The sequence below is a fragment of the Myripristis murdjan genome, chromosome 16, assembly GCF_902150065.1.
Source record: "Myripristis murdjan chromosome 16, fMyrMur1.1, whole genome shotgun sequence".
Lineage (NCBI taxonomy): Eukaryota > Metazoa > Chordata > Actinopteri > Holocentriformes > Holocentridae > Myripristis > Myripristis murdjan.
The window spans coordinates 3,516,062-3,532,300 of NC_043995.1; the positions used below are offsets into that span (position 1 = coordinate 3,516,062).

A 16,239-nucleotide genomic window follows, 5' to 3' on the forward strand; every position below is an offset into this window, starting at 1 on the left:
GAACATAAATACACAATGTACATTATATTTACTAGTATCAATCTAATGCAGGTTATGAGGTCTCGAAGGTTTACAAACATTTCTTGGAACCTGAGCTGTTGTAGAGGCAGAAATCATCTGACTGATTGAGAAAGAAATAATTTCATTGGGCAGAGTCCCAGTAGACGTTTTCAACAGCAGCCATTTTGAAACAAAATAGCAGGGTAAACACCAGTGTTACTAATGACCACAGTCTTTCCAGTGAGCCACCATGAACAATAGCAGGACCCTGGCTCTGTTAGACTCAGACCCATTCAAATGTGAATGGCAGCAAACTCTCTGTTTTTATGTGGTTTGGGCCATCTGTGATAATAAGCTAAAGGTGATATCTCAAAATAACTGTAGGGGTCCAGCATTCTGTAATGTTTTCTTGGTGCACACCACACATGCACTCCCCCACTTGTCCAGAATATAGTGATGAATGACTCATCCACATCTCTGTAGACCAGTACCTATGTTCTTCGCACCACTGAACTCTTAAATGTGCATTGGGCTTTGCAATGAGGGCTTTCTGCTGTGATTTTGATGATGTGATTTTTTACATGAGACTTTGCTGAACATTTGTTTTTGTTTATATTGGTGCTTGTTAGCATCATGATGATCACTAACTGGAGGGGGGCATTCGAAGATCGAAATGGGAAGCTTGGTGTACACTCTCAGAAACTGATCATTAAATCAACAGAACTGCTCCGTTTGGAACAGAACTATTTTCTTTCACAAACCAAGCACTGCCTTTCAACAGTCTCATGTTGGAAGCAGCCAAAACAAGTCCCAAATGAACACTACTGTCTAAGCCCATAACTATTGACAAAATGCTTGAGAACATTCTGAGATTGGTAAGAGTACACACTGATCTTCCTGTTTCGGAAAAGTAACGTCATCTTAGTTTTTCAGACTCATTTATTATTGCCCAGTTGACTACTGTTGTAGCCGAATGGGAGCCTGCAGCAGATTGATGTCAGGATCAGTACTGAAGCGACCAGTGAAATGACAGTCTGTAAATAAGGCCTAGGTTTCAAATCTGTATTGCAATATTCCAACCCAAGATATCATTGTTTCATAGCTGCAACATCAGATCAAATCAAAAATATCTACATGTCTAGTGCATCCTTTGATACACATTTCCCTGTAATTCAGCAGGACATGGTTGGTATCTTTGGAAACCTTGGGATCGCCACTGTAATTAAAAGAAACTTCTGTGGGTTTGAACAAAGCTTGGCCACGTAGCAATGACGAACCCTCCCGTGGGAGCGGCAAAAGTGAAGAGGTTAATGTGGGGACAGTGATAAATGTATTCACTCATCATCTACCCTATCTGAAACATTTCTGCATAAGTCCTCCCTGGCCTTGGCAGCAGCGGCACTTACTTGTCACTGGCCTATTTCTTATGGTAGTTTATTCTTTTTGAGGGAACATAAATGTTTTCATGGTTTCATTATTTACTTCCGTTCTGTTTCATTCAGCCTGCTGAATCATGTTGCTTTTGCCACTATAAAGATCTAATTTCTCCACAGGGATCAATGGCGTCATCTAATCTTATTTTAAACATGCTGCCCTGCCTAAACATGTTGTATATATTAAAGCCCATGCCTCTTTCATGTGAATGCACTTATAGCTGGATTGGAAAATCCTCAGTTGGCAAAGGCAGTGTACAGCCACCAACATGAGAGCAGTTGGCCAGGATTGACATTGTTTGGTTTGAAGCCAGCGACTATAGAGACGCTCCATGTAGAACCTGCTTTGAGAGACAGGCCCCTGGAGGCCATATCTTACCAAGATTATTATTTACCACTATGTAACAATTATACATATACACACGGGCATCCACAGCCCCTCCTTTTATCTCATATGAACTGCAGTTGTTTTGTTTTTTACCCTCTTATAAGAGTATCTCCTGGTTGCTCCTTTGATCAAATATCATGGTATGACGCATGAATGCATTACAAAAATGCTTTGCGGTTTTGCACAGCTAGAAAACAACAAGTGTAGGGACAAATTAGAGGGAGATCAAAGTCATAGCACAACATCGCTTCTTTCCTGAGAAGACCCAAGGAATGTGTTGCGACAGAGCAGAGCAGTCAGATTAGATAACACTTCAGGCAAGCCCGAGTCGGCGTCAAAAAGAACAGACATGCAACGCCAAGTTCCCTTGTAACTTAAATAATTTATTTACCACCAGAGCACCACAACAATACTGTGTTACGATACATCATAGTGGGTCAACAACAACATCATCATCATCATAAACAACAACAAATGAACATCAAAAATAACAGCTCTATCGTGACAAAGTTGGTGCCTCGCTCTCTTTCCCTGCTATTCAGGAAATCCACTGGCGCTTGTGCCCAAAGGGGCCGGGGTCAGGTCACCTACATTAAAACTCCTCATTTGATAAGGGGAAGGGTGGGGCGATGACTAACTAAAAAAAAAAAAAGATATTTAAAAAAGCAACATTAAAATAGCATCAGTGCAATTAATTAAGGAAACAAAAAAGGCAATGACTGGCAGACAGCTTTTACACTTTTGTGTGAAGTTAATGGGTACAAAGAAAGGTTCATGTTGGCATGAAGACGACACACTGATGGCAATAAACTACTACAGCAACAACCACAGACACAGAGTTGACAGACTTGACCAGCTTCATTGGATAATAACGGTAATATTCCTGGCTTTAAGAGCATTTTTTTAAAAATTAAAACTAAGGTCATATGCACTCTCCATTACAACCTTCGATAATCCCTCAACACACTAAGTACCCAAACACAGCCATATCAACACTTAACAAAAGACAACATTTCCTCTCTGAACTCAGACCTTTCACAGTTGGTTATCAACTGAACTTCTGGATGTGGTGAGCGCATGAGATGACATCACTGTTATTCTCAAGTTCACAAAATTTCATCGCTTCTTTTGCTCTTTTCTTTTCCTGTAAGTGTGGAAAGCTAATTGGTCACAATTCATCATGGCTTGGGCTTAAGCAGGGTGTGAGTCAGTGCAAAAGCTAAGCAGAGCCAAATGTAAAGACACAAAACGAGCTGTTCAGTGACTGCAATTCTGCCTGCGAAAAAAAAAAAAATTACTCTACGGGTTGTTTCTAAATATGTGAGCATGAATTTGTGGATGACAGTAACTACCTTTTACCTGACCTTTGCCTGCTCTGATATCTTTCTTTCTTTCAAGCATTTAATGGAAATGACACTGTAAACTGCAATTAGGACTGGACATTATCATCATTACATCACCAGTGGGAGGTCGACGCTATCCAATCGCTGGGTGCCGAATCATTAACCATGAAAACACCTTAAATAGCAATACAGTTACTGGAAATAAAACATGGTAAAGGATACAAAACGAAGACAAAACACAGAGAGGAGGACGTGGCGAGATTCAAATGCTGAAACCAGGAACGGGGTGCCTAGAGGGGTGGTGAAGTAGGGGGAGTAATGAGGCGAAGGCTATTTGACTTTCAGGACTTATTTCACATATAGACACTTATCACTTATACTTCCAGTGTTTGCTGTACTCTCGCGTCTTTGTGTGACAAGTGTGTGAGGTGATGCATGTTGACAGGGCCTTCGAAATGCAAAAAAACAAAACAACAAAAAAACAAAAAAAACAAAAACCAGACATGCCTGTACAAAAGCCATACCTGCGTCACTTTGAGTGTGTATGTGTGCGTGTGTGTGTTTTGTGTATGTTATATGTACCATTATGTGTCCTGTATAGTGTTGTCACAATAATCAAAATTTTTCTCCTTCGGTTCGGTTTCCTTGGCCAAGTGGGGACAAGGCCGCTCAACCTCTGGTGCCACCAAATAGCTGCACCGAGACGCCTGAAAATATTTTGCCCTTGGTCTTCTTCCAAGAAAACTGTGGTGTAGTCAGTTAGGAGTGAGAATGTAATCCAACCCAGTGACAGGAACAGCCCCAAAATGCAAGGGTTTATGGGTATAAAGAGACAGATGTCGACATCTGATAGCCAGCAGATCCTCATACTTGGAAAGCCGAGCATAACAAAATGAAGACTGGCCTGCTGCCCGTATTCAGCTGTTTCTTCATGTGCTCTTCATGTGGTATGAGCACCAGCGAAGGTAAAGTACAACAAAAGAGTGCAAACAAGCACCAACAACAAGCACCAACAACAAGCACCAACAACAAGCACTAACATTTCAGAGACTGGAATTGAATTTATTTTGACCCCCACCCCTCAAACTCTTTAACCTGCCAAGATGACAAAATGATGTCCAATAAACAAGCTACTTTTGAGTCCATATGGCTTTTGTTTAAAAGCCTTGGCTCACTAGTAGCTGGGCAGTGTGAACCTGAATGAACCAAATTCAAAAATGCCACAAAGCTAAAGGGATAGTTCACTCATTTGGGAAAAAATTATATTATTTCACTTACCCCCTAACTATTATGCAGGACAGTAGCTGTGCTATGTTCCTCTCATTGTTACTGAGTGCTTGGCTGGATGCTCCAAATATGCCATTTTTCAAAATGGATGAACTATCCCTTTAACTTTTCCACCCTGGTACTGATCAAAGAAGATCCTGCAGGTGTAACTGCAACTTTACTAACTGCAACAGTACCGAAGTAAAAATTCTGGTATGGTGACAACACTAGTCCTGTGGTGTGTATGTGTTGTACTGTGCGTGTCTTGCTGCGTGGGTTGCATTAGCACACTCTTGTTCTGTACCTATATTCTCCAACACGCCACACTGGATGTTTGTGCCTGTGTGGAGAGATTGAATATGCTTGTATAATAGTGCATGTAAGAAATAGTACGGTTGCAGTTTGACTGTATGTATGCCCAAGTGTGTGTTTGTGTGAAGGACAGGAGAGTGTTTGTGCTGGCTTGTAATGACTCCTAGCTGCACTTGCAGGACTTGACGATCATATTGGAGAGCTGCTCTATTTTGGGGGTCTTGCCAATGTAGTAGAGGATGGTGAGAGGCTCCAGGTCCTGGGAGACACAGCAGGGTGACGCCGATGCTTCAGGATTAATGGTGTTGTACAGGCCTAAGACCTGGCAAGACAGGAAGCACAAGCATCACATCAAGAGCCAACACTTCTTTGTCTGCATCACATTATAAGACCCTGAAATGATGAGATGCTTTAATCGGAGTTTCGTAATTGTTATACTAACTTTCCAATCAGCAAATGCATATTTCTAATAGTTTCTTATCTGCTGTATAACAACTTAATGTCTATACAGTGGCCATAAAAACTGTCCAGTTCTTGTGCTAACATTTGGCACTCAGAACTTTGAAAGTTCTGATTCAGTGTGCCTGTGTTCTTATATAAATATAATGAATTTGCCTGGCAAATATGAATGCCTGTAAAAGTCTCATGTTCACACGGTATGTTGTTAACTGTGAAAAGCATCTTAAGAGGACATACATGCATTAATACAGTGCCGTAAGTGAAAAGAACCTGTTCATGAGGTAGGCCAACTCTCTTTCTTGTCTTTGCTCTAAAAAGTTACGTCCAACATCTGTCTGTCTGGTGTGTTGCCATGCTGATGTGATGTCATCTTTATTGATGGCAGTGAACTCGTACCACATTGACCTCGCCTGAATTTCTGACTCGGAATTTGAGTGACTATTATGTTGCACATTCCCAATCAGGATCTTTTCCTATTGCAATCTGTTCCTAGTGCAATGAAATGTAGCAATTGTAACAATTTCTAGCAATTGGATATTAAATAATAAAGAATGAAGAATAAAGAATAAACACACAGAACTTCAGTGGAGTACAACAGTCACTGTTTGCCATGGTCAGTTGGATAGTACAGCATGAAATGGCAATCATGCTCAAGGACACAGAAATGATCAGGATTGAGAAAGTGGAAATTAGTAAAATAATTTGTGTGTCCTGTTGTGTTACATGAGTGCTTAGACAACTGTCAAAAACCAAAATCGGACATTAGCCACAAGATTAGTACATTACCAAAGACTAACTAGCAAACCTAGCTGGCAATCAGTTCAAGATTCCTCTCCACTAGTTTGGTCCTTGCTGCAAAACCTGACCTGCTCTAAGTTGCTTATGTGGAAGCCCCATGCCGTCAAAATGGCTGCTGCTCTGACCATCCTTGAATGCTTACTTGAAAGAGAAAGATCATTCTACTCCCTTCAAGTTCTGTGCATAAAGCATTCGATGTCTCAGAAAGTGGAGTCAAAGCTGTACAGTGGCTCACAGCTGCAATCAAACACCACTGTTGTTGCCTCTGCTGCTGTGACCTTTCGAAACTCACATTTTAACCTTTGACCCCGTTCCCTTTTACCTTGGAATGCTGGGTGTCGGCGCTCCACAGATATGGGCAAGCCCCGGCGCAGAAGTTCGCATTGTAGCCTTTGGGTTCATGGATCCACCTCCAGCCAAGGTCCTTCTTGAAATCGATGTAGAGCGATCGTAAGCAGCAGTTGTCCTGGACATTTCTGTGGGTGAGTGCAGAAGGAGAGATGTGAACTGTGGAGCAGCATGAACCCAATCTGAAACAGAACCAAGTGCTGTGGATATATCTGTGCTTGACAAACTTTTCCTTTCCCCGGAACACAAAATATCCATAATGACCATAATATGTCTGTGGAGTTTGGACGGGGCTGTTAATCAACACCAGTGGCTCAGCTACTGTATCACTTGGCAAAATGTGGAAGCTTCTGCCTTTCAAAACTCCCCTGGGCTTTTCATCCTGCATGACATTTTGTGTGACAAGTGCAATATTCGAGACGCAACAAAGGGATGTTGCTGTTAGAGACCAGAAACAAATCCAAAACAATCCAAAAACAAATGCAAGCGACGAAGCAAAGCCTTGTTCTGGCTCCGCAGTAAAAAGTAGCCATGGGCACTGTGAGGGAGACAATGTTTTTGGTGTCCTTACATGTTGTGTAATATCTGAGTCTTATGTACATTTTCAAACTACTGTAGAAACTGTATCTGAGTGAAGCATCCGTAGCCTGGCCTTTTTCACTCAGTGTCTCACACTTCTTACTAGTCCAAGTCAATCTGCAACCGCGTGAACAACACGACATTTGTTGTCTGTTAGAGGCCCTTAGACTGAATTGATTCGAATGTGGTAATTTGACCAGACTCAACACAAGAAGGTAATCTTTTTATCTTCATCTCAAGGAAATCATCTCAGTGTGGTATGAGGATTTCAAGCTACAGTGGTCCCTTGTTAATTGCGGGAGTTGCGTTCTAAAAATAACCCGCAATAGGCGAAATCCGCGAAGTAGTCAGCTTTATTTTTTACAATTATTATAGATGTTTTAAGGCTGTAAAACCCCTCACTACACACTTTATACACTTTTGTCAGACAGGCATTAACATTTTCTCACTTTTCTCTCTTGTTTAAACACTCTCAAAGTTCAAACCTTCGTAGAAAAAGAAGTCCAGTATTATAGAATGAACGCATTCTGTACTGTACAGGACGCAGAACACAATGCACGGGCTCTCCCTTAGCCAATCAGGATGCAGAACACAGTGTGCTTTAAAAAAAAAAAAAAAAAAACATGCAAGATTGCACTAAAAAAAATCTGCGAAACTGCGAGGCCGCGAAAGGTGAACTGCGTTATAGCGAGGGACAACTGTATTCAAAGATTTTTTGTTAGTATGGCCTTCAGTGGAATGTTTTGGGGTCTCATAATGGTCCGAAAGCTTCTTGTTCCTAATACGAATGACATTCTGGATGTTTTTGTTTTTTTTTCAGACAAGAAAATGGTCAAATTTGAGAACTAAATATTGGCCCAAAAATCGCTTTGCTTTCAAAAAGCTGTATTAGTTAAACCATACTCTTTATGTTTTGGTCTTCATCAAAGAAATCCCCCGGGACCAGCTAATCAGTGTGATCCAATACCTGGAGCAATAGGCAGCGTCCAGGGCTCTCTTGGATCGGTGGCTCTTGTGCTGGGACTGCGACTGGGACTCCAGCCGGTATGAAGGCAGCAGCATGAGGAGCAGGTGTGGAGCCTGAGCGCTGTGTATCCGCTTATTAAACATCTTCACTTGCCCACCATGGATAAAGCTGTCATCAATACCTGGAAAATTGGCAAAAAGTTGAAAAAGCAGGCTGCACATGCAGTGTGCATGCTTTTGCAATAATGGCAAAAGAAAAAAAATGGCATAAATGTTGTACTACTTCTCATCTGATAAACACGTTACTTAAAGGAAGTTTCAACCCTGATAGCTTTGCAGGCGTATGTAGATGTAACCAAATACTGATTACAATTATACCATGGTCTCAGTGAATACTCTTTTCTGATTGGCCAGCAGGTGTGCGACTGTATACTGCATGTGTAGTTCGGCTCAAAGTTAATCAAAATTCTCTACAGCACCAGTGGCCAGAGACACATGTACTTGGATGGCTAGCTCTGTCGCTGCAGAATATGTTAGGGGTTAGAGTGACAACACAACGCAACAACAGCACTCAAAGGTTGTGCTGTTTGTGGAAGTCCCCCTCAATCCCCCTGTAGTCTCTTCAGGTTCCACCTCCTCAGAATGAATTCTGGTGCACTAACAGGAACTTAAATTTGTAAGGAAATTAAGATAGAAAACAACAACTGCAAGGTAAAATGGGCACATTTTTGTTTAAACACTGTCTTTTATGGCTGAATCCTCCTTTAATACAGTCTAGAATATAGTCTAGAATCACAGGAAATCACATGTTAAAACACTTTGTTAAAGATTAGAGATAAACTTCATCTAATGTATGCATACGAAATGGGGTATTACTATCCAGAGTCAAGTCATACACATATAAACATCTTACATATAAACTTTAGTGAATCAAATAACCTGCAAATCGTGCCTCCAGCTCCTCACTCTTGTTGGGAATAATGTAGTTGTTTGATGGTACGAACGTGCAGCATGGACAGTGCAAGCTGATCTTAAATCCGCTGTTTCTGTCTGTGAGATGATAAGAGTCACATAACAAGGTCATATGAGCAGAAGATTCTTTTTGATAAGTGATTGTTAATATTCTGCGGTATATTATGGATGTGATATACACTTACCTCTGTGATTCAGCCATTCGCTGACCGCCTCCGTGACATCAAACGACAGCCACTCCCCTTCTGTCTGGGTTTGCACCACCTTGCTGTCAATATAGCGCTGTGTTGGGGACGTCAGGTCTTTGTGTCCCAAAATCTGTGCATAGGATGAGAGGAAAAAATATAACATTTTCACCCCTCCTAACAAACTGCACCACAGTTCTCTTGGAAGCGAAGGGAGACGTGGTCTCCAAGAATCTCGGTGTGTTTTTATATCAACATAAAAACAAGAAGTAACGCAATAACGGCAACCTGGAGAGACCTTCCTGGTTGAACTGTTCAGGTCTAGAAGTCTCGCTTTCGTCTCCCTGATCGATTGGCCAGGTCTGGGAGGAGCACTGGGAGCGGAAACAGATGCCGGACAGATCGCTGTTATTCTGCTGTCCTTCATAGCCATGTGTTTATGTTGGCTCATCTCTGCCTAATGTGTAAAACACTACTCCTGCTGCTTTTACTGAGATCTGCAGCTAGGGTTTGTGTGGGAAATCTGACAAAGAGAAAATAAGGAAAAAAGAGCGATAGGAGTGGAGGTAGACATTGTTGGAGTTAAGGGAAACAGAGGCTGGTGATGATAGCTTGGACAGATTCTGAAACTTGGAGGACACCCCTAGTGCCGGTACTGAGGCGTGGAGCATAGGCCCACGGTCACTGCTGTAATCGTTGACGCATAGGGGTCACCATTACTTCACAACTCTCATGATATTTTAAAGCTGTACTAGGAATCTAGACGCTGGCAGTTCGAGATGGCAGTGTTTGAAAAGTGTTCCAAATTCAACACCCATAAATCCTGTGAGGTGACGACAGTAAACTGCGCAAAGCATGCACATGTTTACCTACTGGGTAAACATGAGCCGGCCCACGACACTTTATACCAAAGGAAACCAAAGGGACAGGAGTGGCAAAAGATCTAATGTTGGTGAGACCAGTGTTCTCTGAATGGAGCTGTTCACTGCTGTGTAGGAGACACCTGGGAAGTCTGAAGTTTCACTTTCTGTGTGGTGAAGATTATCCACTGGTGACCAAACCAGACGCCAAGGCTATATGGGCAAACAGGGTGAGACTCTGCTGGTTGGGATTCCAGCTCCACTTTGTGTTTTAGACTGGCATAATGACAGTATTTCTACATAAAAAATCTTCCATAGTGCAGTTTTAAAGTTGCAATAAATTAGTTTTTTTTTATGACCCTGTAGCACAAAATCACATCAATAGATCTGTGGAGGGTCGATAGCTTTGTTGATCAATACTTGTGACTGATTATTTAGCCAGGTGCTGATCACAGTTCTTGTTTCCAGAATTACTGTATTTCCTCAAATAGTGGCTGGGGCCTTTACCTCGGCTGCAGAGGGTACCAGGCCTTTCTTGGAGACAAACCTTTATTTGAGAGAGGCCTTTATTTCTAATTCCCTCTCTTTGAAGTATATTTGCTCATATTTTAGTACGATACCTCCTGATCCACTCCCGTTTGCCCTGTTAAAGCCCTGTAACTGCATTGTGCTGTTAATACAAATTCAACACTTCATGTATCCATTTCAAATTAAAAACCCTGTAGTGTCTCTTCAGAGAGAATCCCTTCATTTCTTGAAAATGCCTTTATTGTGAAATATTTGTGAAGACGTGTTGTGGAAAATTCAGTGACGTTCACGGCTCCTTACAGTACTTCAAATAAAATTAGTGCCATCTTGTGGCACTCGTATGTTACTCCAAAATACAGTTTGACCGAGACAGCTGCAGCGACTTAGCAAGAACATGTTAAAAAAAAAAAAAAAAAAAAAAAAAAAAAGCATGGCTATACTGTTGAGTTAATTTGATTAAAGCAGTTGGAAATGTACATTATTGTAGTATGTTGGGGGTAGGTGGGCGGAGCTACCTAGCATGCCTGCGGGCGATGGCCTGTTGCCTAGCCCCAGTTCATTGTGGTTTGTTTTCGCATTGTGTCAAGTAGACTCGCATGTGCATTGCTCATCATTTAGTATGTGTGTTGTGTTATTCATTCTAGTAATAGAATAATTATCTGGGCCACGTGAGTGTCTTTTGTGAATGGTGTAGTTCTTTCCTGCTGAGACAGTTTTTTTGTTGTTATTTACTGGTTTGCACTGCTTCAAAATAAAAGACTTAATGCCAAAGCAGCGAAAGCAGTGTCATCGTTCCATAGATAACCTAGCTCACCACATTATGCTTACCTGGCATACACATTATACAGTAAGCACCTGTAGGGCTGTATAGGCCTTTATTTGTTCGAGTCAACATCACTCTAGGACATTATTGGAGACCTGGTGTACCGGATTATTTGAGGAAATATGGTAACTTTCCAAGACATACTCTGTTTTGGAAAACTTTCAACTGCTCTTCAGTGGCACAGTACTCAAAGCAAGTTACTCATGTCCCAAGACGATTTGTTGGTTATTTCCCCTTTAAAGGAATAGTTCACCCATTTTGAAAAATGTGATATGATGTCACTACCCCACTAGCTGTTATATAGGACAGAACTAAAACAATGATCAATGGCAAACTATTTTCTTCTGCAGTCTAATGTAATCATCCATGTGGACTCGTATATGCATCTTTGAATGGATTAAGGTGGTTATTTTTGAGAGTGTTAGCTGGGGGGAAAGTTCACCTCAGTGTCAGGAGGCTAACAGTTAGCATTTGGAGCATCCAGCCAGTATCCAGCACTCAGTAACAATGAGAGGAAGATAGCACCACTATGAAGTGAAATCATTTTTTAAGGTGAGCTAGCCCTTTAATGCCCCATTAAATCGTTTCAGGGTAAAATCTTTAGGTGAATTTTGAGGATATTCATTACGGCAAGGAACAGAATCATCCTCGACAGCTGAAATGTTTGGACGTTTTTATATGAGGTGTGAAGTTTTGCTGTGTATACATGCGAATGAGTGAATGCGACATCTAGGTGATGGATGTTTACAAGGTGGATGTTATCAGGTCTTCATCTCCTCCGAGCAAACTCTTTCCTCTCTGTACCGGCCCGTCCAGCCTCCCTCACACATTTATAGCCGTTGTGTTTGCGTGAGAAAATCCCCCTGTTTGGAGCTGTGTTTAGCCCAGCTGTCATCCCCTGGTCTGGATGTAAACACAGCATGGGAACTGGCTGGTGCGGACAGGCTGACAGACAGACAGCCCGGGGCGACTACAGGGATAAATCTCTAGCCTGAATTCTTCACTCTTTTACACTAACAAATAACACAGATTCGATCCACAGCACCCACCACGACTGCTCACATGAACTATTAATCTTTGACTGGCTCTGTGTCTGTGTTTGAGTGTGCATTAAAGTAGTAAATCCTCAAAATCCTTGTCTTTTTGATTCTGTGTCAATCGTCAGTGCCAAGCGGCCATTGCTGTCATTGTTATTTTGGACCTGCCCCTCCCAGAGATCACCTTTGTCACCCAGACAGTGTTCAGTCCTACTGCAATGTCTTTTTCCATGGAGTCTGAAGTCTGGGCTTCTGTAGGTCTGTTCAGCCTCGCTGGCGGCCACTGCTGATGCGAACCATCCACTTCCTCTTCTGTTTATTTCAAACCGCTGCTGCTGTTGTCGGAAATGTAAAACATATCACCTCCAGTACGCCAGAACATTTTTCCTGAGAAGAAGCTACGAGTCACTGAGTATTCAGAGCTTCTATGAGCCGTCTACGGGCTGTATCACTGCTCTGTTACATCATCTGTTAATAGAGGGCAGCTATAAGAAGATTTATTAAAATGGCACTGTTACAAATCACCATTTAAAGGGTGGAGTCGGTGATTTTGGAGAGATCACCAGCCAGATTTAGTGTTCCTCTCATTTGAAACGCCTCTTTCCCCCCATCTCCCTGCCCTCTACCCTTCCCCTTGTCCTGTGCACGACCACCAGCGCCCCCTGTTGCTGACTGGCTGGAATAGTGTGGTGCGGCCCGGTCCGAGGGCTCTGAACGAACACCGTTTTTAATTTTTTTCAGCGGACACACAGCGAACAGATGGCGAACCATGAGGAGACGAATTCGTTGATTTCAAATATCAGCAATCTTTCTCTAGAATCGCTGACTCTGCCTTTAAAGTCTGTCAGCTGCTTCCTCTGTACATTTAACCCTTTGAGTCCCTGGAGTCAATGATCAGATTTTTACTTTGAAATGTTGTATTTCACCCTGTGAACAATATTTTTTTCTTTACATTTTTTTTTATTGTTGTTGTTGTAATTTTCTTACAATTTTTAATTTTTTAAAAAATGTTTTCACAGATGTCTGTAATTTTGTGGTAATACGTGGTAATTTTACTGTTTTTTGCTTTCTGGGTTAGTTTTATCATATTTTTTGCAATTTAATTTAAATGCATATTTATAATAATAAATACAATTCTCATGTCATTTTTAACTAATGTTTTGCTAGTTTTCATGTACCTTTTTACTAATTTTATACAATTTTTTTTTCATTATTTTTCTTTTTTTCATTCAATTTGCTCATTGCCTTTCCCCCGTGTTTCAGTGGTGAATGAGGTGAAATTTCAAAGGGATACAGCACTACTATGACACAATTCAAGGGTATGGGACTCAAAGGAAATCCATAGAATGACTCCAATTGGTAATTCCTCCATGTTTTTTTTTTTTTTAAGGTGATGCAGGTCCAGGTGAAAGGGTACTTGCCTGGTAGAGCTCAATGCGCTGCTCAGACACTTGGGCCTTGGTGTTTTGGAGACGGAAGATCCTGAGCTCTGCCTTCACCAGGTTTGAGGCGTTCTTCTCCATGGAGGACACGTCGAACGTCAGCCGCCTGAAGTACGGGTTGTACTGGGTAGGGTTGATGACATCTGAAACAAAGGAAGGAGACTGGTTCATCTCCAGGTACATACATAAATGGGAGAGAAAGAGACACAGACAGGAAGCGATCACGCCGTAGAGGGATGGATTTTGAATTTATCACCAGCTGAAACCAAACCAAACATGGGTAGTGCAAAGGTTGACTGATCACAACTGATGGATCATCACTATGAATTTGATCAAGTCATGTTAATAATGATTTTATTATGCAGAAATTGTCTATTTCCTCTACTTTTCATCTTTTCACTTTTGTGGGGTTTCTTTTATCATGTATTTTATTATGGGCACATTACAGTAGATGAGCATAAATCTGAAGGTCCTGGGCCCTTCATGTCAAGAAACTGTCATGCCTACTCTATGTCATATGTCCAACTATACCTTTTTTTATCATCTGTTTATCATCTGGGTGCTATTTATTTATCATCTGTTTATACTGTAAATTTGCACATTGCCCTCATCTATGCACATTGTATACATCGATGCACACTGTTTTTTTGGGTTTTTTATCATCTATTTATCATCTGGGTGCTATTTATGTATTTATCATCTGTTTATACTGTAAATTTGCACATTGCCTTCATCTATGCACATTGTATACATCGATGCACACTGGTTTTATTGGTTTTTTTGCACATTGTTTTTTTGCACATTGGGTACTTAGATCTTTAGATCTCGAGGGTCATCTTTTATTCTTTATTTTTGATTTACTTATTCTTTATTTTTGATTTACTTAATCTTGTACTCTGTGGATACTGCTGAAAACTGTGAATTTCCTTCGGGATGAATAAAGTATCTATCTATCTATCTATCTATCTGAAATGTTAAAAACAAAAGCTTTGATAGGGGAAAAAATACATTTGGTCTTTGCATTCCATAAGCAAACATTTGCTTAGTAGATTAATGAATTTACTTATCGTTAAAGTTACTGACTGATCGTAACAGCACTCCTGGAACCACAGATCATGTGAGAGAGGGAGAAAGAAGGGATTCTCTGTAACTCGCCGCAAGAAGTGAAAACAGTCATTTCAGAGCCACACAAAGACACTGATTTCACTCTGTTTGCCAGCAAAGCTGTGGTAATAATGACCTCATTTGAAATATTGTGTACTCACACAGGCATTAGGGTTAGACCAATGTATCGTAACAATATTTGTCTCTTTTTAAACTTTAAAGTGATAGTCCACCCCGTTTGAAAAGTTCCTCCCCAACTGTTATGTGCTGCCCCCCAGCTAGCACTCCTCAGAATAAGCGGAATGATACAGGAATTGCAGGAGTTTCCTAAGAGGAAAAATATTGTTTACTTGCAAGTAAAAAGAATCTAATTTAAAGAGATTGAAGATTACCGCCAAGTGTATCAGCTGTTACCGGCACTTTAACCCAAAACATTCCCAGTGCTATCAGCCTTTGCCAGTCCCTAATGACCACACACTCTCGCAGTGTGTTTAGTGTGGAAGCGAGCGCCATGCACAGTAGCAGCAGCACAAGTCATCCTCACACACTACCAAGAACCATGTGTGTGAAAGTGTTTGACAGAAGCTTACACTGTAGGACTGGGGTGACACACTCAGCACTGACAGCTATGTGTGTTGCCATGTCTGACAGACTCGCGCACACACACACACACACACACACACACACATGCAAAACGTAATACTGGAAACCATGTGTGCGGTGGAGCAGTGTTTGACAGTGTCCCACACCACGGTGCATTAGGAGGCCCGGAGGTCTTAAATTGATGGCTGTAACGTAAGGCAGAAGCCCAGGATTAGCAAGACACCGTGGTTTGTTTAGAGAGAGTATACAACCACAGCAACCATCAAGACAGATGGACTGAGACCAGCTGAGAGAGAGAGAGAGAGAGAGAGAGAGAGGGAGAGAGAGAGAGATTTATGGTGTAGTGCATATTTTCAAACCAAGTAAGTTATGACCTCAATATGGTTTGAATACATAAACTGGTGTTTGTTGTGTTTTTGAGAGTGTGTATTTTGTATATATGGCTCTGGTGACAGTGTTTCTGATTAACAGCCATGACAGTTTGGTAATTGAGTTGATTTGCGAGCGCGAGAGGGAAAACGGTGAGAGGGAAAAAGGGAGAGAGAAACAGAGCGAGTATCCCTCAGCCGTTTGGAGAGCGACGAAAACAGCTGATGCCGGTGTCTCGATGCCAGTTTCACCTCTTTTTGGACCAAAGAGCAAAGGAGAGCGAAAGACAGAAAAGAAGAGTGGATTCTGAGCGACGAGACAGAGGAAACACGCTGCAGCCAAGCAAATCCGGTGGAAGGCTTTACTGTGTCTAATTCAACCTCTGACCCTGTTTGTCCAGCCAACACTCTGGACTCTCACAACC

At 41.5% G+C, this 16,239-nt stretch overlaps 1 protein-coding gene across 1 annotated transcript in view; it reads right to left on the minus strand.

Moving 5' to 3' along the window:
- Positions 1 to 2,196: 2,196 nt before the first annotated feature.
- tgfb2 (transforming growth factor, beta 2) overlaps positions 2,197 to 16,239 on the minus strand; it is a 41,186-nt gene continuing 27,143 nt past the window's right edge. Inside the window, exons 2-7 of the mRNA XM_030072906.1 lie at positions 13,719 to 13,882; positions 9,050 to 9,182; positions 8,832 to 8,942; positions 7,894 to 8,074; positions 6,322 to 6,475; positions 2,197 to 5,064 (exon numbers count right to left, since the gene is read on the minus strand). Of these exons, the coding sequence (XP_029928766.1) occupies positions 4,906 to 5,064; positions 6,322 to 6,475; positions 7,894 to 8,074; positions 8,832 to 8,942; positions 9,050 to 9,182; positions 13,719 to 13,882 (902 nt within the window). The 3' untranslated portion in view covers positions 2,197 to 4,905. The remainder of the gene's footprint in view (positions 5,065 to 6,321; positions 6,476 to 7,893; positions 8,075 to 8,831; positions 8,943 to 9,049; positions 9,183 to 13,718; positions 13,883 to 16,239) is intronic.